We start from the raw sequence: 23,302 nt of genomic DNA on the forward strand, positions 1-23,302 counted from the left end.
AACAAGAGGTTTATCACACCCTTTCGGGAGGCACCCACAAGCAGCTCCGGCCTTTCAGAGGGGACAATTCCTGTGCAGATCTGACTCCCTGCACTTGCTCAATACCGGAGCAATTGTTGAGGACACAGAGGGGAAAAAACAAGACAAGTGAGAAGAAAACCAGGTCGAAATTATCTGACCCAAACTTCCCTCCCTTTGCGATGTCCAGGTTTACACCCAAACTGCTGGTTTCACCGGGTCCAGTTCTTGGCTGGGTCTCACTCGGCTCCCAGCTCCATTTCAGCCGAGATATTCCCATTTGCACCCGTGCTCTGGGGAAGGGAGCTGCGAAACCACACTTTCACACCCACGTGTATTTGCTCTGTTGGCCCCAAAATCCTTGAACTCAGAGGCAGCCCAGGCTCTGGCAGGTTTAAGACCCAGGCTGCCTCTCATGCAAGAGTTAATAAAAGGAGGGAGTGAGCAGGATTTTGTCAGGAATTAAAACCCAGGCGAAAGAGCCGATGGGAAAGAGCCTCTTACCAGCCCCAGGGCTGTAGGTCACCAGCGCTTCGTACTTGCTGCCGGGGGGGGGTTTATTAGGTCCTTGCCTGAGTTGTGAGAGAGGGAAAAAAAAAAAAAAAAAAAAAAAAAAGCCTGAGGAGCTACAGGCAGAGCGGGCGGGGGCACTCCTGACTCAAAACGGAGTGACGAGCCAGCGCCGTTTCCTCCGCCGGCCCCGCTCGCCCTGTGTGTCATACACCCAGACTCATGATTCATCTCCTGGACTGCTCAAAACCTCCGGCTGCCCCAGAGCTGCTCTCCATCGCTCACGGCGGGGCTGGTCCAAGCAGCCCCCCAGGTTCGGGGCTCGGAGAAGAAGATGGGAAAACTCTGCGTGGCTGCGGGGATCCTCGTGCTCTGCGCTGCTGGCGGCTGGGGTAGGTTTACAGCCTGTAGCCTTGTCACTTGCTTAAAGCCAGGTCATTTAGTGGTTCTATTGCCTGTTATTTCCCCAAATCCCAGGACTTTCTGCATTCCCAGGGTCTGTGATTTCCTGGGAAAATCACTCGGAGCGGGAGGTGGCAGCCTGAAACCTGGGCAGAGTTCCCAAGTACAAAGCTCGGCTCAAGCTGGTTGGGCTTCGGCTGGGTCGGGGCCAGGAGGGTTTCTCAAAGATGTTACACGGTCAAGAGATGATTTGGTGCGTTATTCTCGCATCGGGTGCGGCAAGTTTACGTTCCCTACCTATGCCGTGTTTGGCTCCGGACACTGGTTTGTAATGGAAGGACTGGGGCGTGACTTGAGCTCCATCCTTCATAAACAGAAAATACGCTGGGGGAGTTTGCAGGGCAGGTAGTCCCTGTATCCCTGTCACTTTAAGGGCATGGGGTGTATTTATGTCAGCGTTGCTGTCCTCTGTTATTTTTTCTCATGCTACTTTGGTGCTTTTCTTTATAAACTCTGATTTCTGGCATCAGGTGATTTCAGGACCTAAAATACTTTGTATTTTAAAAAAAACCCACAAACTTCCAATGTCTGAAGCATGGAGAAGAAGCCTAGAAAAGCGTTATCTCCTCCCCAGGTGTGTTCCCGGGGCTCAAAGCGCATCTGGCAACTGCAAAATGCTGCAGTGTTTTCAGCTCCTGATTTATAAATCAGTCCCATTGTTTTCGAGGCCCCACTGGAGGAGGTTTGGGGCAACATTGTTCTGTCTAAAGAATTCCAGACTTTGTTGAATTCGCAGGAAGAGCCTGAGGCTCCGATCTCTGCCGGAGTGAGCTCTCATCAGTACAGAGCTCTCATCAGGACAGGACACAGGACAACCCCTGGAAGAGTTTGTGTTTCTAAAGCGGCAGTTTGGGGCCGTACAGGTGATTTCTCTGGTCCTGTGCATCGGTGCCTGTATTCAGCTGAGCTCCGTTTGGGGCATCCCCTCTCCGGGAAGATGCTGGCAGACAGGAAGAGGTTCAGGGAAAAGGCACAGCCCCAGGATGGCGTGGGCAGGAGATCAGCCAGAAAAACCCATATCCTTATCGCTTAGTCAAGCAGAAAGGCCAGAGAGTAAGTCAGTATGGTTTGTGTCTCCATCAAGTCTTCTAAAATATCTTTATCAAAGTTTTCTGTGCGCACATTCTTGCTTAAATTGGCAGAGAAGGGAAAAACAAAGTGTGTGGCTGGCTCACGCGGTCCGTAGAGGAGGTTATGTGGCGTGCAAGCTCGGGAACTGAGTAATTTTCTCCAGCCAGGGAAGGGTGATGCTCAGCCCCAGACGTCTGGGGTATTTTGAGTCCATCGTTTCACCTCACTCGGGGCCAGGGCTCTGCCCGGCCCCAGGCGGGTGGTTCCCGTGCTACCCGTTTCCCTATATTTCGTGTGCTAAGATTTCTTTTGGGTTTGTTTTTTTTTTTAAAGCTCGAGTCTTTAGGATCAGATCGTGTGAGACCAGCTGCTTTCGTAGTGAAAAAATGCGGCTTTCGTACTTCGGTTTATTAGTTTTTTATGGCTGGAAAAACAAGTCTCAAAAATGAAAAAAGAAAAATGAAACAAACTGAAAAACGCCAGTTTTAAGTGTTTTAAAAAACGCTAGTTCAGGCTGTGCTGGGTTCTTGTTAACCTGCTCACGGCCAAGCAGTGTCTTGAGCCGGGGAAGCGCTGCTGGGCGCCCACAGGGCCAAAGGCTGAAGGGGCTCAAGCCGCAGCATCCTCCGCTCTCCTCCGCCTGTGCTTTTGCTCCTACATCACCCCTGCATCCCCCCTTCCTCCCGCAAAGCCCTCCTGACACCGTACCCTGTGTCCAGCCAGGCAAATGCTGCTGGAAATGCCAAAATCGAGACATTTCCCCGCAGTGAGGGGGGTGAGGCTGCCTGCTCCAAGCGGGACGACCTGCGTGTTTGGCTGGTGATAACTCCCCTCTGTTAATCACTGCTGGCGCCCGGGGGAATTCGGCCCCTTTCCAGGGGGAAGGGACGGCCCTGCCCCATCCAACCCTGCGTTAAGTGCAGCCAAGAATGGCTCCATAGGGTGCTGGAGGGTGGGGAAGGGTCCTCCATCCCCGGGCACATGGCTCAGTCATGGAGCAATTCATGGGGCTGCATCTGGGGCGAACACCCCGGGGCTGGGGCTTCAGGCAGCCCAAGGGGGCCGGTACCCACCTGTGGGGACCTCCTGGGCGAAGCCACCGCTGCCAGCAATGGCAAGGTGGCACAGTGTGACAGCAGACCCCAGGGCAGCCTCGGGCATGGCAGCACCCCTTCCGTAGGGACCCTCCATGCTGCAGCCCCGTCTAACCCCGTGTGCTGCTCCCCGGCTGTGGGGCTGCTGCTCTGCCCGGGCGGGACAGCCCGGCTCCTGGCCGTGGTGACAAAATCTGCCAGAAAATTGGGATTACATCTCCAGCATGGTGGGGGGGTGGCAGATCAAGGCCTCGCTGGGCTGTGGGGTGGCGGCAGAAGGGGAGCAGAGGAAACCACCAGTGCGGAAAGGCTGTGCGCAGGCAGGAGGTAATGCGTACCAGCTGCGGGGGAGCAGATGAGCCCTCCAGCCCAGAGGGACCATCCCGGGCCTCGTTAGCCCCAAAGCTCAGGTTTCGTGGCATGCCCAGGCAAAGCAGAGGCAGCCGGGGGCTCAGCCGGCAGACAGGAGCTTGGAAATCCTCCACGTCGTGTTTCGGTGCAGCCGGGTCTGGCCAGGACCCGGCTGGTCCCCAGGGGCTGGGTTTACGCCAGCGGTTGCACGGGCAGAGCTGGTGGTTCTGGAGTCTCTGCCCAATCTCAAACCAGCAGAAATTCCGGTCCCATCACACGGCACCGCTCGGGTGGGGGCTGTAGCTGCATAGTGTGTGTTTCCCTACAACCTCACGCTGCACAGGGGAAACTGAGGCAGGGAGCAGCTGAGAGACCTGGCTCAAGTTGCAGGCGAAACCTTGTTTGGCATAGGATTTGGACCAGTGTATCTCACATCCCAGATGCTGCTGGGTCCTGTCCCCAGGCTGGGAGCAAGGCTGGGGCACCCATGGGTGGCAGGAGCTCCTACCAGTGGGGTGCTGGGGCAGAGCCAGGTCGCTAAACCATCCTCCAGTGAGCTAAAACCCACCCCTGGGGGGGAAAACCCACACTGACATTAAATAGGAGTCTGGGCCAGGAGCGCTGCTGGTGGTACCGGTGCCATGACCCTGCCCCAGCCAGGGCCGCAGCCACCGCGGCCGCGAGTCAGCAGCTGGACACGGTGGCTACGGGGAGAGACATGAGAGCAGAAAGCAATGAAACTCCTGGCACGGGGCAAGCAACTACTTGGCACCTCTCCCCGCGTCCCCAACTAAGGGGCCGTGGTGCTGGTCCGGGTATCAAAGCATCGGGGCTCCCCAGGGACCTGCAGTTTTGGAAGCTGTTCCCATGTTCGAGCACATGGCCCTGGGGGTTGGCAGCTCTGAGAGTTTAATCCCGAGCACCTCAAAAGCCGCCAGGGCCGTCCCCGTCCTCGAGGGCTGCCAGGGCAATGCCTCCCCTGCTGTCCCCAAGGGGCTGAGCCGCTGCCAGCCGCGCCAGAACCGGCTCCCAGCTGCACGGCACAGCGCAAATCCAAGGCATGGCACAGCGCAAATCCAGGGCACGTGCCCCAGCATTGAGCTGCAGCTGCCGGCGCTTGGCAAGGCAGGAGGGATTTCACAGGGACGCCAGCAGGAGCAGCGTGAGAAGCAGGAGCCGGCGCTGTCGGTGCCACTGCTGCTTTCTGAGAGCCCTTTGCTTTGTCCCCGCCAAGCCCCGGCTCTCCAGACCTGTCCCCCCAAGGACGCAATAGTGCTGCTAACACATCGCTAAGTGTCCTCGGTGCAGAAAGTACTGGAGATCAACCCGTCGCTCTTTTGGGCAACGCTAAATTTAAAATCTTCCCCATCCTCACAGGCTGTAGCTGGGTATTTTGGTGTACGGCGAGAGCTCTGGGAGCGGATGCAACCCCAAAACTGGTGCTGAGCCAGGCAGTTGTTGGATTTTAGCGTTTAGTTTAGCCCCCCCCTGCGTGGGACGAGGGGGGAGTGGGGGTGTCAGAGGTCCGATGGGGCACACCGTCCCCAGTGCCCTGGGGCGCGTCCCCAGGCAACCGTTAGCCTTCAGGACAGCCACAGCGTGTCCAGCTCAGCCTGTGACGCCAACCTCGTACAGACACGCGCATCTGTGACACACTGCACACACGGCCGCCGTGCTCACACACGCACACACGCCCCCACACACCCCCACACACACACCCCCCATGCACTCTCGCGCTCCCGGGCTGCGTGCCAGCGGGCACGAGCGCAGAGTGGCGTCACGGTGGTTCTGCCCAAAGATCTGACGATATCGTTTCACCATTTCCTCTTTCTGCTCTGTGTTGCATTTCCTGCAGCTATAGAAAACGCTGCTTTTTCTGCCTGCGGCTGCCGGGGAGAGCCCTGAGCAGGGATGGGGGGACACAGGGCAAAGGGGAGACCCCAGTGCCCGCTGCTTTGTGCTGGCATCCCCCGGGCTCCCCGGGCTGTAGCGTTCCCCCAGCCGGGCAGGCACATGGCTACAGTCTGCTCTGCCCAGGGAATCCTAAAACTCTGCCAAGACACTCGTGTCCCAGAGGGAGGAAGAGCCGAGGGTGACGGCACCGCGGCCATGCCCCCAGCCGCTCGCTGCGTCGGCCATCGGCAGCAGGAACCACAGAGCCGCAGGGTCCCGCCTGTGCCAGCAGAGCTCCTCCTGCCCCGGCGAGATCCGACACTGCCCCAAGGCCCCTGCGGGCATTTTGGGGCTCTTTAACTCCCCACAGAGACCCGCTGGCCTCTGACCATCAGGACTGGTGCCATTATGCATCTCCCAAAGTCCCCACTGCCACTTCCACCGACGGAGCCCAACCTTTGCCCAGGGCATCAGCACACACTGCCACCAGCACCTTTGTGGACTCGTGCCCTTTCCCTCCCCTCCTTTCCCTGGGTTTGAACCTGAGCCAAGACCAGCCGCTGAGTTTAGCATCTGCACAAGAAAGCACTGACCACCCTGGGTCGGGGAAGGTGGGAAGAGGTGGCAGTTCCCCAGCCGCTGGCAGGGCTGTGGGTACCACGCGGCACCCCTGGGAATTCACCCCGGCCCCCTCCCTCCTGCCCCAAAATGTCTGCAGGGAGGCACAAGGGGAGATGTGTGTCCCCACTGGCACTGGGGGCTTCACTCCAATACGTGTGCAAGGTTGCAGGGATGGGGGGGACCCTTTAAGGAGCTGGCAGGTGGGAAACGATGCTCGGTGCTGAGCAGGATGAAGCCCAGCTGGTACCGGGCTGGGGAGGTGGTTATAAAAGGGGCAGGGAGACAGCACTCAGGTTTTGGGACTGGGGAAGGGTTAGAGCAGAGCCCTGGTGGGATGGGGGGAATGGGGCTGCCCCTGCTCCTGAAGCTGCTGGCTGAGCACTGAGACACTTCAGCACACGTAGGTTTTGGGCTCTGCAGGTTGTAACCGCTCTCTGTTTTGCTGTTTCAGGGGGTAACATCTGCACCACCCGCGGGGTGAACTCCTGCAAGCAGTGCCTGGCCGTGAGCCCCCTCTGTGCATGGTGCTCCGAGGTGGTAAGAGCTGGGGGAGACTGAGCAGGGCTGAAACGCGTCCCTGAGCGGGACAAGGGGGTGTGTAGGAAGGGATGAGCCTCTGGGCTGTGGGATGGGTGCTGGTCCCTGTGTTACAGCCACAAGCTTCGTCTCCATCTGTTCCCACCATGTCTAAACACATTCCTCGGCGGCATCTGGCTCTGACCACAGCCCGAGATGCACGTTACGGGGCTCGGGCTGCCCCTTCCTGCCTTGCTCTGAAAATCTGCCTCTTATCCGAGTGCCTACATCGAGCTGGCTGGGAAACGCTGATGTTTTCACTGGGAATTCGCTTTGTCTCTCAAAAAAAAAAAAATGTACATTTGAAAACTTAGTTTACTTTTGGTTTGCTTCTTGAAACGCCATTGTAAAGCTCAGGCAAAGGGAGTTTAATTGCTGGAAGGGCTGGAAAGGGAAGGGGGCCTGGGGAGAGGAAGACAAAATACTGATTAGAAGTTAGAGGTTTAGAAGCCTTTTTTTTTTTTGGAAAGAAGTGGGAAGGAAGACAGGGTGCCTGGTTTTGGTTACTGAGCTAACGAGAATGTGAGAGCTGAGCTGTGGCTTTACAATCACCCCGTTTGGGTGGGTGAGAGCCTGGAAGATCTGCCACGTGCCCCTCCAAAAATGCTGCCCTGGGGGTTAGTCCAGGCGTAAGAGGAGGGAGTTTCCCAACACCCCAGGGCAGAGACTGGGGAGGTGAGGCTGGGATGGGGAGAGGTGACGAAACCCTGAGAAACCTCTTTCAGGGCTTTGCAGCCGGGAGCAGTTTCCCCCCTGGAAAGGCTTTTCTTGCTTTCTGCTTCTCCATCCCTGCTTCGTCTGGCTGTGCCCGTGGTGCCCACTGTGAGTGGGGAAAAAACCTGGGAAAAAGTCATCCAAGCTGGAGAAACGCTGTCGGATGGTGCCTACATGGCCCGTTGCGTCCTACACGGCCCGTTGCTTTGGGGTCAGTGCGTACCTGGAGGGGATGCCTCTGCTCGCTGTGCCCATCAGATACCGCCAGGATCTCGGCGTGAATAAAGATGCTCCTGCCCTGTCTTATCTCCCGCAAGGAGTGGCCGAACCGCACAGCGAGCGTGATAAGGGGCCTTGCTCCTTCCCAGCCACTGATCCTGGGCCGGGTTGGTGTCTTGACGCTGCGGTGGGGGCTGTGATGGGGATTTTTATCCTCCCAGATCAGCAAAGGTTTCCAAAAAAGGAAATATTTCCAGTGCTGCTCCGGGCTGTGCTCGTGGACAGACGTGACAAGCAGCGAGGGAGGCGTCCCGCTGCCAGCAGCCGGCCCCCGGAGAGCCGGGCTGTGCAAGCTCCACTCAGCAACTCTGCCTCCGACATCTGGACCACATTGGCTTAATTTAGCAAATGAGGGGTTTTTTTCTGTGGGTTTGTTTAATTTCCCTGGGGTGGGGGAGGTCTGCACCCCCCCCTTTTTTTAAAGGGACAGTGCCCTTATTTGTGCTCCATCTGCTCCCACTGCAGCCCTCTCCCACCCACCCCGCTTTTCCAAGGAGCCAGGAGTTATCAGTGACTCCTGCTCCATCCTGGCTTTGGACAGGAGAAGGATTTCATTGTGGTTTCTTGTGATCACTGACCCCACCGAGCGCTGACGCAGGGAAGAATTGAGTTTTATTTATTTTTCAGAAACCTTGACCGCTCTTACCAACAAAGTGCCCATCCGCTCACTTTTCCTTTTGGAAAAAGTCAGCCAAGCCCTAACACTAAGATGTGGCTCTAAAAATCTCTCACTTTGGAGATTATCGTGATAAATCTTTCAGGGTCTCACCCACTCTGGCTCCCTTGGAGGAAAGGTGGAGGCAAGGCTGGACCAGGGTTTGATTTTTCGAGAAGCTGCTGGAAGGTTTTAGCTTAATCTGCAGAGGCATCTGTGCTTTGGGTCCTCCCAGGAGCTCTCCTGCAGAGAAGCTGATGCTGCATGTGGTTGCCTTCAAGATGAAAATGGAGATGCCCTGGGGTTGTGTGACTTCTTACAGCCTCCCCACTCCCCACCCAGCAGGGAGCTGGGGGATGGAGCTGGGGCAGACCCTGCCCTCGCTTACAGGCTTCGGAGGCAGCCGTCAGGGGATTAAATCATCCCGTTTCCCATCCTGGAAGGAGCCTGAGCAGATACTGAGCTGAAACCTCCTTCCCTGCAGCGGGACAGAGATGCCCGAAGGGGAGGTGGAACTGGGGGAGCCTCTCAGGCAGGGGCTTGTGATAGCGGGGTGGGAACACGCACCCCCCCGCAGCATCTCCGCGGCGGGCAGCCCGTGCTGTCAGGACTGTGCTGATGGGGAAGCGGGGTTTGCAGGGTGTGCGTCGGTGGATGAAGTCCCCGTGCTGCGAATTTGTCACCAGTGAGCCTGGGCTGCCCCCGGGTCGCTCCTACCTGGGGCTGTGCCCAAGTTGCCGCTGCCCTCCCCAGTAAGGCTGGCGGAGACCGGGGTTAAAAACAGACCGGGGGCTACGAGGGCCCCATAGCCAAATACCCCTTCGATGGCACAGTAACTTTTTCCTTTGCCTTTTGCAGTAGTTTTGTTGCTGGGGAGGCCCCTGTGAGTCCTGAGTCAATCGTAATATTTAGGGCTCAAGGGGAAGGATGCAGCCCTGGGGTTAAATAGCTTCTCCATGGGAATCTCGCAGCAGGAATGATGCTGCTAATCCCATAAGGTGCTACACGGCCTTTGAGGTCCTGGGAACTGCCCAGGATCTCCAGGTATCACCCAAGAGCCCAGCACCACAGTTAAAAACCTGCCTGCCCAGCCTGCTTTTCACCCGCATATTTTTCCAGTGATTTCCCTGCCTGGAACAGGAATGTACGTGACGATTGATGGGATCTGGACTAAACCAGGCACCACTTTTTGCAGCCGGGAGCCCCGTGGGGCGAGCCTGTGGGGTGGGTGGGTGCGAGGGAGCTAATTTAGAGGGGTGACTTGTCCTCTTCACCGACAGCGTGCTGTCCAGGCGGTGAGGGTGGGAGCGGGAGGCCGCCGGGGAGGAACACGCCTGCTGATGTATTTTCTGGCTATCGCCTGGCCACCGTTTCCAGAGGGCTGTGGGCCAGCCAGGGCCTCCTCACACCGTTGGCGTTTTTTCTACTTGTTTGCGTAAAACGCACAAATTTATTCCTGAGTTCAGCCAGCCTGAACGTAGGGGAGATGGTGTCTCAGATGGGCAACCTCCGCAGTGCTGGGAGGCTGCAGCGTTGGGATCCATATTCCTGGGAGCAGGGAGGGAGCTGAACCAGCCCCGCCAGGATCTGTGCCGCCTCCTTTTGCTGCAGGGAAAGGCTGAGCTGGTCATCTGCCGTTGGACTTTGACTGTACAAAGATCTGGGTTGGAGGAGGGAGATGGAGAAACCCTTTGGAGGGGAGGGCGGCTGCTGCCTGGCTGGGAACACGCGGCAGCAGATCCTGGCGGCGTTGGGCTGGGAAAGAAATTCTTCCCCTATTTGTCCTCATGAGAAACCCGAGCGCCGGGAGCCCTTCTGAATGTACCGCGATAAGGGCGAGGAGCCGGGAGCTTTCTAGGAAAGGAGGGACAGGCCCGGAGCCCCACCGTGACGCCACACTTTGTGCTTCCTGCCCCTGACGGGCACTTGACAGCTTCTCCCGCAGCCCCGTTGCCTTTTTGCTCTTTCATTCCTTTTTTGGTTCTCCTTTCTCCCGGCCGGCTCCATCCGGCAGGAAGCTGGAGAGCTGGAGATAAGCCTGACCCGTTCTCGGACAGGAACCGAGCACCACTCCACGTGATGGGCTCACCTGCCGCAGGGCTGTTCCTTGCTCGCAGTGAGATTTCAAAGGGCAAGTGTCAAGAAAATAGGGGGGAAAGGTGGCTCGTCCTTTGCCAAAGTTTAGAAAATAATTAAAAAAAAAAAAGTCCTAGACTCTGCCCCTCACCCCGAGCCTGCCGTGTTCACATCCCACCTCACCCTCTTCTAGCCATCCCACACAGATGCGCTTTCCATTTAGCTTTGCCAAAAACCAAACCTGAGGCTCCAGCTAGGAGTCAGGAGGGGGGTTGGCAGGGATATATTATCCATCGCCCCTTCTTGGCAGGGGTTGCTGAGCTCCACTGGGGAGCGCAGCAGACCAAAACCTGCTCTGAGCCCCAGCAGGACTTGCTGATCCCATATCCACCTCCCTCGAGCAGGGACCACGTGCCCCAAAAAGCCTCTTACCCTGGTCTTGTGTTAGGTGTAATAAAGCAGGGGCTTTCTGGGGAAAAGGGGGGCCTTCCCTCCTCCTCCTGGCATAACCCTGAGAGTTCCTGGGGGGAGCTGGCTCCTGACTGTCTCCTCCTCCTGCAGGTTTTTGCGCAGTCGTCCCCTCGCTGTGACCTGCTCGGCAACCTCCTGCAAAATGGCTGTGGGCGCGACTACATCGAGTTCCCCACCAGCAGCGTGACCATCCTGGAGAACCGACCCCTCAGCGACAAGGGCTCGGGGGGCTCCACCACCACCCAGATGAGCCCCCAGAAAATACAGCTGAACCTGCGGCCAGGTAAGAGCCCCCAGACTGCCGCAGGAAGGGGAGATGCCGTGAGAATAACCCAAAGGGCTCAAGCTATGAGTGAGCCATCACTCTGCCTCGCTGGCCAAGGCTGTCTCGTGTCCATCGGGGGCAAGGTCACGCTGGGGGCTGCAGTGAACCCTCCCAGAACATCCCTGGTGGGCAGCCAGGCTGTCTGCAAGCTGATTTCTGCTCTTCAGTGTCTTGGCTCAATCCCATGTTATCCGAAGGGGCGGGATGGGGATGCGACTTCAACAACGCATGGGCTCGTTTTATAAAGCCATTTAGACTTTAGCTGCTGCTGCTGTACTCCGAACGCTTTGGTGGAAGTCAGCTCGTGTCTAACGAGCCGTAGAGCAGCTGGTGGGGTTGGGCTGCCAACAGGTCCCTGTAATTTCCCGGGCTTGTTTCAGCCAGGCAGGCTGGAGCCAATTAACTGTTATGGTCGTTTGCCAGCATCAAGGAATTTCAAGCGCTGCCAGGCAGGAGGCAAAACTAACAGGCACCACTCACCCAAGGTCACGAAATGGGTTTGGGGAATGTGGAGTGAGTGGTGCCATCACCATGCTCTGCCCCGCACGTAGCGCCCCCCCGCTCCCCAGGCCATCCACCCATGGATGGCTCTTCCAGTCTCAGCAGGAATAATTTTGGTTCTTTGTGCTCATTAAAGCCCTGGGGCCAGATATCGGTGGCTGATAGCACGTGGCACGCTGGGCACATCCCTGGGCCTGGCCGAGAGGAGTCCTGACCCAACTGAATGACAGCAGTCTGAAGTGTCCCCACGCAATGGGGACATGCAGCTTCTAAGTGGCCCTTGCTTTATTTAGGTCTGAAGATATTTGGCAGGAGGCAGGTAGGTGTGCTGCTCTGGAGAGGAACAGAGGCAGCACGCAGTGCTGTAAGTCCCTGTTCCTTGGAAGCAGCAGAAGACAACCCCAGCTTGGTATCCTCTCTGCCCAACCGAGAAGGCTTGACAGGAGTTATCAGCCTTGACTCGTGAATCAAGACAAAATGCTGAAGGGTATAAGTAGGACAGGTCACAGCCCATGTCCCACAAGCTCAGAGTCCTCATAGTTTTAGCTCAAGAAGGAGAAACAGATGCTTTCTGGGCACAAAATTGGGACCTCGACTATGTGGTGGTGCTCCAGCAATGCAGCTGGAGGGGGGATGGAGGACTTTGGGCTCTCATAGATTTTGAAACTTTCTCCATCCTGAAAGTTAGAACGTGACATGCAGATTTAGAAGGAAATATGAAAACAATAACAATTTAAGGTCAATTAAAGCTTTTTTCTTCAGCATTTGAGGTGTTCTGAGAAGGCTGGAGCTGTGCCCCAGCTTACATTTCACAAAGCTGTTTCAAAGAACAGCAAGAAAGAACCTTTGTCACTTTTAAAAGGCAGAAAGAAAAGGTCGACCCGAAGTGTTTTCCGCCTTTTTTTTTTTTTTTTTTGAAGTGCAAAAGTCATCGAAACTGGCCTGTTCCCCAGAAGGCTCTGTCTGAGGAGGCTTTTGTTTCAATGGAAAACATTTCACAAAAAATTTCCCAGAAGAAGCTGGGAGGAGCTGAGAGGAGAGGGAAGGAACAGGGACGGGGGAGGCCCCAGGAGATGCTCAGAGTCCTTGGGAGCTCAGAGAAAAGTCCGAAGCAGCCATGCAGCCCCCTGGTAATCCCTGTAATCCCTGCTGCCCACACACTGGGTGTTTCACTCACTCCATCCAGCATGTGTTGGTCACACTGTTCATGCAGGACACCTTGGGGGTCAGGTCTGAGCCGGAGGGCTCTGCTCACGTCCTGGTAATGAGAGGTTTGGAGAACGGGAGCCATGAGCCACATTTGCCATCTCCAAGCGGCGCAGAGCATATCCCCTGTGCAAGAACCCTGCCCGAAGGGCTTTGCCCCTTTTCTGTCTGTTTAACTGTGATGTTCTCCTCCCAGCACCTCTAAACCATCTCCTTGGGTTCCTGCTGACCCCATAGGTTGACTTTCTCCCTAGTCCTGCGGTGAGCCCCCTTTGCTCCTCCCAGGAGAAGATCTCTCACTCCACTGCCCTGTAACATTACAGATGACTCGCAGATCTTTCGCGTCCAAGTGCGTCAAGTGGAAGACTACCCTGTGGATATCTACTACCTGATGGACCTGTCCAACTCCATGAAGGACGATCTGAGGAACATCCAGAACCTGGGCACAAAGCTGGCTAGTGAGATGCGCAAGCTCACCAGCAACCTACGCATTGGCTTTGGGGCCTTTGTGGACAAGCCCATTTCCCCCTACATGTATATCTCTCCTCCACAAGCCATCACGAACCCTTGCTATGAGTAAGTCCCAGGCTGAGGGAGTCCTGTAAGAGCTGGAAGTTAATGGGACGTCACAGGAACGTGGCTGGAAATCCATACCAATGGATTTCAGTAGGGATTTGGGTGCCTGATTTTGGGCAGAGTTCAAACCTTGCTGCACTGAGTGTTCTGCTGGCACAGGGAGGAGGAGCAGGTCTAAACTAAAAGTATCAATGTGACTGGAAAGCTCTTAAGGGAACAAACAATTTTACACCATTTTTACAGGAGAGATGTTGAGGCTCAAAGAAAGCGACCTCTAAAAATCCCAGCAGGACTAAGGCTGGGAGCTGACCTGAGCCCAGCATCTCTAGAACATGTGATTGATTTTTTTAAAAGGTCCTTCACCAGCTCTTGGGATGGTTGGGTCCCTCCAACGCATCCTCGACAGGACCATGAGACGTGGGATGGCTGCAGGGTGGGCATGGGAGCAGGATGAGCCCTCTGAGCCTCATGCCCTGACTTCTCTCCTCCCGCAGGATCGGGGAAACCTGCCTGCCCATGTTTGGCTACAAACACGTCCTGTCGCTCACGGACGAGGTGACCCGCTTCAATGAGGAAGTGCGGAAGCAGAGCGTCTCACGGAACCGCGATGCACCTGAGGGCGGCTTCGATGCCATCATCCAGGCCACCGTGTGCGACGTAAGGGGCAAGAAGGCCTGGCTGGGGCTGGGAGTGGGTCATGGGGCTGGGAGAGGGTCATCAGGCTGGGACTGGTGGGTTGGCAGAGACCACCCAACCCCACCAGGACAGGGCTGTAAGCCCTGTGGAGCTGCTGTGGGGCTCAGATCTGTGGGTGAACATTCAACTAGGACATTTCTAGACCACTAGGCAAGGCAAGAGGAGGACCCTTACGTGGTCCTGGGACAAGAGAGGAACAGAGCAGGTGCTTTGGAACTGATGATGATCCCACATCAGGCCAGATGGGACATCTTCTCCTGTGCCTGCACCTTGATTTTGCTGGAAATGGGAGGGGTTTCATGCCTCAGTCATTAGCCACCTTGATTAACACTCTAGCGAATTAAAACCTGCCTTTCACCTGTACAAGCAGCCCATGCCCACCTCCCAGGCTCCACAGCCCCCACACACCCATAGCGCTTCCCTGGGAGAGCAATCACCCTCGGTTCCCTCTGCAGCGGCAGGTCGGTCCCTATGGCCAAGCCATGACCCGGGGTGGCGGCAGTGGGGTGCTGGCACATAGGGCTGCCCTCGGCACATGCTGCCGCATGACTGGGAGCTGCCTTTCGCTGCAGGAGAAAATCGGCTGGAGGAACGATGCTTCCCACCTACTCGTCTTCACCACGGATGCCAAGACCCACATTGCACTGGATGGCAGGCTGGCCGGCATCGTGCAGCCCAACGATGCCCAGTGCCACATTGACGAGGATAATTTCTACTCTGCCTCCACCACGCTGGTAAATCCTGACCCACACATGGGGCTGGGGAGCCCAGAGCTCCTGTTGAGGGTCTCCATGGGATGGGAAAGGTGGTCTGGGCCTGGTTGCAGAGCATAATGGGTACCAGCATAGTTGCGGGTACGTATTCCTAGAGTATAGTCTCTTCTCTTCCCCAGGACTATCCCTCTCTGGGCCTGATGACTCAGAAACTCTCACAGAAGAACATCAACTTGATCTTTGCTGTGACGGATACGGTTGTTGGTCTCTACCAGGTAACAGCTGCTGTGCAAAGCCACCTTCTTGGCCTGGTGGGTCCTGAGGAGCACCCTTTGCAGCTGACCATGGGTAGCTGGACATAGCTTGGTGGTCTCCTGACCTATCAAAGCTCCTTGGGAAGCTCCTGTGTGCCCAGACAGGGCTTGGCCCAGCCATGGCACAAGCAGACCACATTTATGATATTTCTCCAGAATTACAGTGAACTGATCCCAGGCACAACCGTGGGCACCTTGTCCAGAGACTCCAGCAACGTCCTGCAGCTCATAGTGGACTCCTATGGGGTGAGTGTGCAGTGTGATGGCCCCACAGCTCTCTGCCTCCCAAAAATAGCCACTGCTTCACACTGCAAGCAGCCCACACAGATTTGGCAGCTCCCCCAGCCCCGAGCATCCTCCCTGGACCAGCTGCAAGCACCTGCCTCCACCCACGCCTGCGGGGACCCCGGGGAAGGGAGATCACTGTGTTTCGCTGCCTGCTCCTTCCCATCCTCGAAGGCGTTTCCCTGTGGGGAATGACGTAGTCAAGCCCTGAGAAAGACTCGGGGCACTTGGCCGCTTTCCCATGTGTGTGGGAGCATCGCTGTGGTGCTCAGGGGGGCTCCTCCCCGGGCCTGAGCCCTGCCCAGCCTGTGCTGTCATCTTCATCGCTCCTCTCTCCTCCCTTAGAAAATCCGCTCCAAGGTGGAGCTGGAGGTGCGTGACCTCCCTGAAGAGCTGTCCCTGGCCTTCAATGCCACCTGCCTCAACGACGAGGTCATCCCCGGGCTCAAGTCTTGCATGGGGCTCAAGATCGGGGACACGGTGAGGATTCTGTGCATGGGGTTGGGTTTTCTCCACCTCTGTGTAGCAGCGCTGCCAGCTCGGCTGATGCTCTCCAACAGCCCCGTCCGCTTGCCCCACCACCTCCTGGGTGACACAGACCCTGTGTCACCATCTTTGCGGTGGAGAGAGGGGTCCAGCTGGGTGGGTGCAAGGAGGAAAATGCATTTTTGAGTCTGCTGGATGCACACTCTGTGGTCCTCTAACTCAGCCTGGCCTGCTGGCCACAGTGTGTGGGATTTAGCCTGGTTACTGTGGCAGGCAGGTGGCCTGACCCAAACCAGGCCTGGACAGCTTTGAAAAGCCCAAAGAGACCTGGTGGGTCCCATTTCTGGGCTCCTTAAGCTTGGCTGTGGACTGGAGTGGGTACCCCCATGTCGTGCTGGTGGTACTGCTGCCCCGACGCACCCCTCTGCCCTCCAGGTGAGCTTCAGCATCGAGGCCAAGGTACGGGGGTGCCCGCGGGAGCAGCAGAAATCCTTCACCATCAAACCCGTGGGCTTCAAGGACAGCCTGATGGTGGTGGTGGACTTCAACTGCGACTGCTCCTGCGAGAGCCAAGCCGAGGCCAACAGCTCGTCCTGCAGCCGAGGCAACGGCACGCTGGAGTGCGGCGTGTGCCGCTGCAACCCCGGGCGCCTGGGCTCGCACTGCGAGTGCTCGGAGGAGGAGTACAACCCCTCGCAGCAGGACAACTGCAGCCCCCGGCGGGACCAGCCCCTCTGCAGCCAGCGTGGCGAGTGCATTTGCGGGCAGTGCGTGTGCCACAGCAGCGACTTCGGGAAGGTGACGGGCAAGTACTGCGAGTGCGACGACTTCTCCTGCGTCCGCTTCAAGGGCCAGATGTGCTCGGGTGAGTGCTGGGCTTGGAGGGGAGGCAGCTCAGGGCATTTTCACGCCGACCAACCTCATGGACAAGGAGACACCGTCTATTTTGGGGCTTGTCCCATGCATTGTCCCCACCAGCTTGCTCAGCCGTGGTTCTCCCTGGACCAGCCCTAGGTCTGAAGCGATGCCAGGGAGAGTTATTCCCCTTTTGGCAGCTTCTATCACCTTCTGTGCCCAAGAGCCATGGCAGGGTGATGGGCTCTGAGGGTTAAAAGCAGACCTCGGTCCCTGCTTAGACTCAGGAGCCCCATGGGGGTGGCCAGTGGGCACCCCAGGGAACAGGGACCAGCCAGCCCCTGTTCGAATCGCAGCCCCCGACACACCAGAGGTATTGCTCTGCAGGAGGAAAGCCCGGGGTGGAGGGAGAGGGGTGGGGAGAGGCAATTTTTATCCTCCCCCCAGTTCTTGAAGACTCCCCATTGGCAAAAGCAGTTGGGGAAGCAAATCCTCCCACCTCGCTGGTATTACGGCATCGGCCCTCCTGAATATTTATCTCTTCCATGTGCTACCAGACCCCCCACTCCAGCCCCGGCTGCAGTACTGGGGAGAGAGGGGAGGTCCTTGGATACTTCCCCCATGCCAGGAACTGGGGAAGGAGCCCCTCTCTGCAAAACACCCACCCCAAGAGCAGTTTCACATGTCCTGATGTGCCAGGGCCGCTTCCCTATTGGAAACCCCCATCTAGGGTTTATCCCACCCACGTCTCCGGTAAGCACCGGAGCCCAGGCAAGGTGGCTGCTAACACAGTGCCAAAAAAGCCACCGCTTTCGTGCTGCAAGGCCAAAACTCCCCAGGAAAACGTCAGGGGCCAAAGCTGGTCCCATTCTGCTGGAGCCCAGCATGGGCGAGATGAAACCTGTTGGACAGATAACACTTGGTTCCTGCTCCCCACTGTCCCCAAATTGGTTTTGGGACCCCCCCACCTGCCCCCCAGCCCAACTTCATGGCTCACGGCTGACTCTGCGCTGCTGGGATTGATCCCTTATCTTAACAGCCTGCTGATAACAGAGGTGGAAACTGAAGGTTTTCCCCCCACACCCGGAACAGTCAGTGCCCTTGGGGAGCCGGACGCCCATCCCTGCTCCCGCTGCCTGTTTGCACAAGGGCTGCCAGGTTTGAAGGGTGATAAGGAAGCGCTGCCCCCATCCTGGGCAAGCTGTTAATTAACCCGATCTGTCTGACCCTGTTGGCATCCATCCCATCCCTTGAGCCACTTCTCCCCAGCCTCCCCGTCTGTTTCCATGCCTTGTCACCCAGCGCGGCGCTATTTTTCCTGTGACTCAGCCCCAGTTCCTCATTAACGGGGTTACACATCTATTTCTCATGCCGGTGCCCCAGAGGCCATGGCAGGGACGGTGCCCGGCCGATCCCCCGCCGGGAGCAGTGTTCCCAACCTACCCCGCTGCGCTCGGGGCTTGGGACGGGTCGGTGTGTGCTGGCTCCGCGGCATTTCCACCGCTCACCGTGGCTTGTCTTTGAGCTGAAATCAAACCGCAATCCAAACAGCCCCGGGCTTTGGCAGGATTTGAGCACGTCTGTCTGTCTGTCTGTCTGATTAAACCAGTCTCAGCGAGTGCGCAGAGCTGGTCCAGCTTTTCCCAGCAGTCGGCTTCCCCTGCCTGGTCTGGGACTGGGAAACGAGTGGGATTTGGTGGGGTTTGACCAGATGTCCTGAATCAATCTGAAATTATAAGGCAAAGCTTGACTAGCTCAGAGACAGATCTGATTGAGTATCTCCAGCTGCTGCTGCTGCTGCCAACCTGCCAGAGCTGGGGCAGCTCAGCCTGAAACTTGGCATTTTTTTCCAGTTTGGGTGGAATAAGGGTGTTGGGGACATGGCAAAGGTCAAGGTTAGATGTGAGCTGCTGTCTGTCCCACCCCAGGGATGGTTGTCCTGGGAGCCTGGTCTGCCTTGCCGTGCCCACAGAGGTGGAGCTGCCACTGTGGGTACATGGATATCCCACATGGGTGATTGCTAATGGGATCTATGGGGACACTTGAGGGTCCTGATGCCCTCTGGGTTGTCCCCAGGCCATGGAAAGTGCAGCTGCGGGGACTGTCTGTGCGACTCGGACTGGACCGGCGACTACTGCAACTGCACCACCCGCACCGACACCTGCATGTCCAGCAACGGGCTGGTGTGCAGCGGCCACGGCTCCTGCGTCTGCGGCAAGTGCGACTGCACCCAGCCCGGCTCCTACGGCGACACCTGCGAGAAATGTCCCACGTGCCCAGACGCCTGCACCATCAAAAAGTGAGAAAGGGCAGAGAGGTGGGAGATGGGCCGTACCCCACTGGGGAGCCCGCAGTGGTGCCGGCAGGAGCTCTCACCGGCTGCAGCCCGGTTGGGTTGGGATTGCAGCTATTTCCGCAGCCTGAGATGAAGAAGTGTGACGGTTTCCCTGGGGAGAGCATGGAGGAGCTCACAGTACCTCCTTCCTCTTCCTCAGGGAGTGTGTGGAGTGCAAGAAGTTTGAGCGGGGAGCGCTGGTGGAGCAGCAGTCCTGCAGCCGCATGTGCCGCGACGAAATCGAGACGGTGCAGGAACTGGGTAAGAGAGGAGACCCAAACCCCTGCCCTAAAGCGTGGCAATCTGGTGGGGTGCGTATGCCGCCCGCTTTCCCTCCGCGTGTGCATCCCCTGGCACGGGGGGCTCTGAGCCTTCGCTCTGGCAGGTGACAGGGGCAAGGACGCCGTCAACTGCACCTACAAGGACGAGGATGACTGCGTGGTGCGGTTCCAGTACTATGAGGACTCCAGCGGCAAGTCCATCCTTTACGTTATCGAGGAGCCTGGTAAGATCCGTCTGCTGTGGTCACATGGGAGGGGGTGCAGAGCATGCCGTGCTGGCTTTCTTTGCTAAATGGGGGGATTTTTTGAGTCCCCTTTGAGCCTCCCACCCCAGCCAGGCTCACGGGACACCGTGGTCGGGGGCTGAGAGGGGTTAAAATGCTGCTTTGTTCCCTGCTCGGTGCCACTGGGGCTGAAATTTCCTGCCTCTGTCTCACATTTCCACACTTTGCTCGGTTATTTTACCCCCTCATTGAGGCCAAGGATGGGGGCTCAACCTTGCCACCGCCCTGATCCTGCTTCTGACTCCGTGGGTGTGATTTTTCTCAAGATGCCATTAAGAGCTGCTGCCTCCCATCAGCCTGGTGGGAGCGATGCTGGGCTGAGATACAGCAGCCCCCCCAGCCACGCGGAGCAGCTCCGGGGTCTCCGCTGACCTCGGGGTCTGTTTTCCAGCTGAGCTGGGGACTGTGCGGCCGCAGATCTTTCAAAAGCTGTCCCGAAGGCAGCTGCCAGCCATCAGCAGGGCAGCAGCCCGCCCTCCCTGGCCCTCGTACCCGGGGAGAAGAGGCAGGCGAGGGCCGGGGGGGCTGCAGAGCCCCGGCAGCGTGTGGGGGGAGCTGGGTGGGTGCTGGGGTTTGTACCGGATCTCGCCGCCCCGGTTTGTGGGTGCAGCGGTGATGCACAGCCGGAGGGCGGGGGCGGTGTGGGGTGTCAGCCCTGGCTGGTGGTTTGGGGATGAACTTCCAGCAGCCCAAGGACCTGGTCTCCAGTGTCATCCCCCAGCGCGGGTGGGACCTGTGATGCCCCTGACCTGGGCTGCTCCAGACTTGGGTGCAGACCCCCATCCTATAGACAGGAGCTTGAGGGTCTCAGCACGTGCACCTCATGGATGGGATCCTCCTTTTTAGAGCCTGCTGCGCTCAAGGGTGGAGGCTCCTGCTCCCTGCCAGGGGAGGATGAAGCCCTCCTGAGACCGGAGGAGCCCCATGTACCCATGGCCAGGCAGCCCCAGAGCTGGTTTTAATTGCCCCGGGGGTGCTGAGGCCCCCTCCCAACTCTGCCCTCCTCCCTCTGCCAGACTGCCCGAAGGGGCCGGACATTCTGGTGGTCCTGCTGTCAGTGACGGGTGCCATCCTGCTCATCGGCCTCGCCGCCCTGCTCATCTGGAAGCTCCTCATCACTATCCATGACCGTCGAGAGTTCGCCCGCTTCGAGGAGGAGAAGGCCAGGGCCAAGTGGGACACGGTGAGGGCCAGAGGGTCAGGTGTGCTGGGCAGGAGTACCTGAAGCCCACAGCCCCTGGGTTGAGTGGATCCAGATCCCAGTGTTCCCAGCACGAGAGTCCAGTTGCTGTCTGTGGTCTCGGGACACGGTCCTTAGGGACCAGCCTGGCTCATCCCTCTCTGAAGCACGGCACAGTGTCACGGGCCGGACTCGGGGTGACACTGCCAGCCTGGACACCCCTTCCCGGAGCCCGCGGTGGTCACAGGGGATGCACACAGGCGATAGCAGATATCCCAGATGCTTTTCCCACCTCCAGCGTATCCCAAGCACTTGTCACCAGCGTGACCCTCTTACTCACTGCCCACGCCAGTGTTTCCATCCCATGAGTGAGGTGGAAGGTCCCTCCTGCCACGGGATGCTGGAAGGGCTGAGGCACCTGGAGCACGAGGGAGGGGGCAGGGATGGTACTGGCGCCTGTCCCCCAGCTCTCCTCCACCTCCCTGAGGGAAGGGATGGGGTGGGGTGGCTCTTTCAGGAGGCCGCTCTGCTCCTGAGCTCCCGCTGCCTTTCCTCTCCTCCACAGCAGCTTTTTCCTGCTCTCCCCCGTGAAACCTCAGGGGGAGCCATTAAAGTGGGCAGCCGAAGGCTTGAGCGGAGACATGGATCCACCACTCAATGCTGAAATGGTGCCTCAGTTTCCCCAGCTGTAAAGTAGAGCAAATGCTGATGCCAAGCACAAAGTGACGATGCTCTTTTTCCTCCTTCTTCCAGGGCCACAACCCTTTATACAAAGAAGCTACGTCTACCTTCACCAACATCACGTACCGCGGGAACATGTAAGGATGCCGCATCCAGCGCTGGCCGTGGGATCAGCCAAGGATCAAGGATCTGTGGGATCTTCTGGAGTCTGGTTTACAGAAGAGCCTGTGTGTGTGTCTGCGTGTGTGAGTGTGTCTGAGCGTAATTTAACAATCCCTCCAAGGCCCTGTTGTCCGTCACCCCACTGTAACTGCAGGGATGTGCTTTCCACAGCAAACCTCTCGTCCTTACCTCGGCGGGTCGCCTCGCGGGAGCCGGCGGCCCCTCCATACACTGAACGCAGAGAAATGGGACTTTCTCTGCCTGGCGAGTCTGTGAACTTGTTAGGTGCTCATCGGGCCACGGGGATTTCAGGAGCGGCTGCTCCAACCAAAGGCTGAGCCGTGCTTTCCTCCGTGGCCCGTGCTGGCGAAGCTCTGCCCGCTCCCAGAGTCCCCTCGTGCACTGGACAGACGCGGCCCCCCTGGGTACGGGAGCCATCTCCATGGGGGACAGGGCAGCTACCCTCGCTGCCAGCCCACAGAAGCCACCGCACGGCTTTGCGGGTTGAGGATATACCGCTCAAACAACCTGGCATCCCCCAGCTTCTCGCAGCCACGTGTTTCTGGTACTGCTGGGGCCTGGGACAGTGAAAAGCAAATGCCCCGGCCTCGCAGTGCCCTTCCTCCTTCCCTCCACATGCAGTTTGCACCACTGGCCAACTCTATGTAGCATCAGCTGCGCTGGGCCCAGCTGCAGCCTGGTTCAGCCCCATGACGGTGCTGAGTTCCCCATGTCCCCCTCCACCACCACTACGCCACGAAGCACGTGGATGGGTGGGCAGCAGCCTGGGGAGGGTGGCGATGCCCGTCACCCCTCGAGCCTGGCCCCCTCTCTCCCTTTTCTGTGCTTTTTGGGGCTGCGTTACTGCACCCCGCTCTATTTTCTGGGTAGCTCAGGGTTCTAGAAGAGCAGGCAGGGTTCAGGCCACATCCTGCTGCCTGTGGTTTGGGTGACCCTTGTGGGAAAACCAAAAAAAAATAAAAACGTCCTAGTAGCAGAGTTTGGCTGTAACGGTGCTGCTGCCTGGTCCATGCCCTGGCCAGAGCATGCTGGCTCTATTCCCTTCACTCACACCAAAAAGCAGCAGCGACCTTGTGCCTGGCGTGGGACTGGCCCTGACAGCCCCAGCAGTGTGTTGGCTGGGCTGGTGGTGGCCATATGTCCCAGTTCCCTAGCTGGCCTGTCCCCAGCAGCCGGGGGACGGGGGCAGGGGCTGGCTGCAGGCAGCTGATGGGAGCTGGGGCTGAGGCCCGGAGCAGGGAGGTGGGTGGGCAGCAGCAGAGCGACAGCGATTCACACCACGAAAATGAAAATAAAGAAACCTTGAACTACTAACAGTGTCGGTGTCCACGCCAGCTGTCTGTGCCCAGGCTTTCCCCCCCTCCATGGGCACCCCCTGGCACCTCAGCGTGACTCGGGGAGCTGGTCTGGACGGGGGAGCCAGTGTAAGCAGGGCTGTGGACCCCCATGGGGGTCTCTGCTCTGTTACTGGTGCCCTCCTGGGGGTGGGTAACGCACCTGGGGACACAGACCATGGTACTCCTGGCAGCCACCTGCTTCTTTGTAAGTGGGGCAACCCCCAGCAGCCCCCCATCCTGCTCCACAGGTCCCTGTGAGCCCCCCGCTCCGCT

General features: G+C 58.0%; 1 protein-coding gene across 1 annotated transcript; it reads left to right on the forward strand.

The window, feature by feature from the left end:
• The first annotated feature begins 704 nt into the window (after positions 1-704).
• Positions 705-22,986, forward strand: ITGB3 (integrin subunit beta 3). Its single transcript, XM_054224730.1, has 15 exons — positions 705-920; positions 6,472-6,557; positions 10,882-11,074; positions 13,147-13,399; positions 13,894-14,056; positions 14,668-14,829; positions 14,988-15,083; positions 15,279-15,368; positions 15,753-15,887; positions 16,329-16,758; positions 18,825-19,047; positions 19,244-19,344; positions 19,469-19,588; positions 20,665-20,831; positions 21,582-22,986. Exons 1-15 carry the CDS (start codon positions 863-865, stop codon positions 21,648-21,650), a joined length of 2,346 nt encoding a protein of 781 aa, XP_054080705.1. The 5' UTR covers positions 705-862; the 3' UTR covers positions 21,651-22,986.
• The last annotated feature ends 316 nt before the right edge of the window (positions 22,987-23,302 follow it).

This window comes from Rissa tridactyla, chromosome 19 (assembly GCF_028500815.1).
Source record: "Rissa tridactyla isolate bRisTri1 chromosome 19, bRisTri1.patW.cur.20221130, whole genome shotgun sequence".
In the NCBI taxonomy this organism is placed as follows: Eukaryota; Metazoa; Chordata; class Aves; order Charadriiformes; family Laridae; genus Rissa; species Rissa tridactyla.

What these genes read in the sequence shown, in the direction of transcription:
- ITGB3 (XM_054224730.1), top strand. Translation starts at nt 863, where the DNA reads ATGGGAAAACTCTGCGTGGCTGCGGGGATCCTCGTGCTCTGCGCTGCT. An exon ending in ACAGCTGAACCTGCGGCCAG is followed by an intron (nt 11,075 to 13,146) that starts GTAAGAGCCCCC and finishes GTAACATTACAG; the next exon opens with ATGACTCGCAGATCTTTCGC. An exon ending in TCATAGTGGACTCCTATGGG is followed by an intron (nt 15,369 to 15,752) that starts GTGAGTGTGCAG and finishes CTCCTCCCTTAG; the next exon opens with AAAATCCGCTCCAAGGTGGA.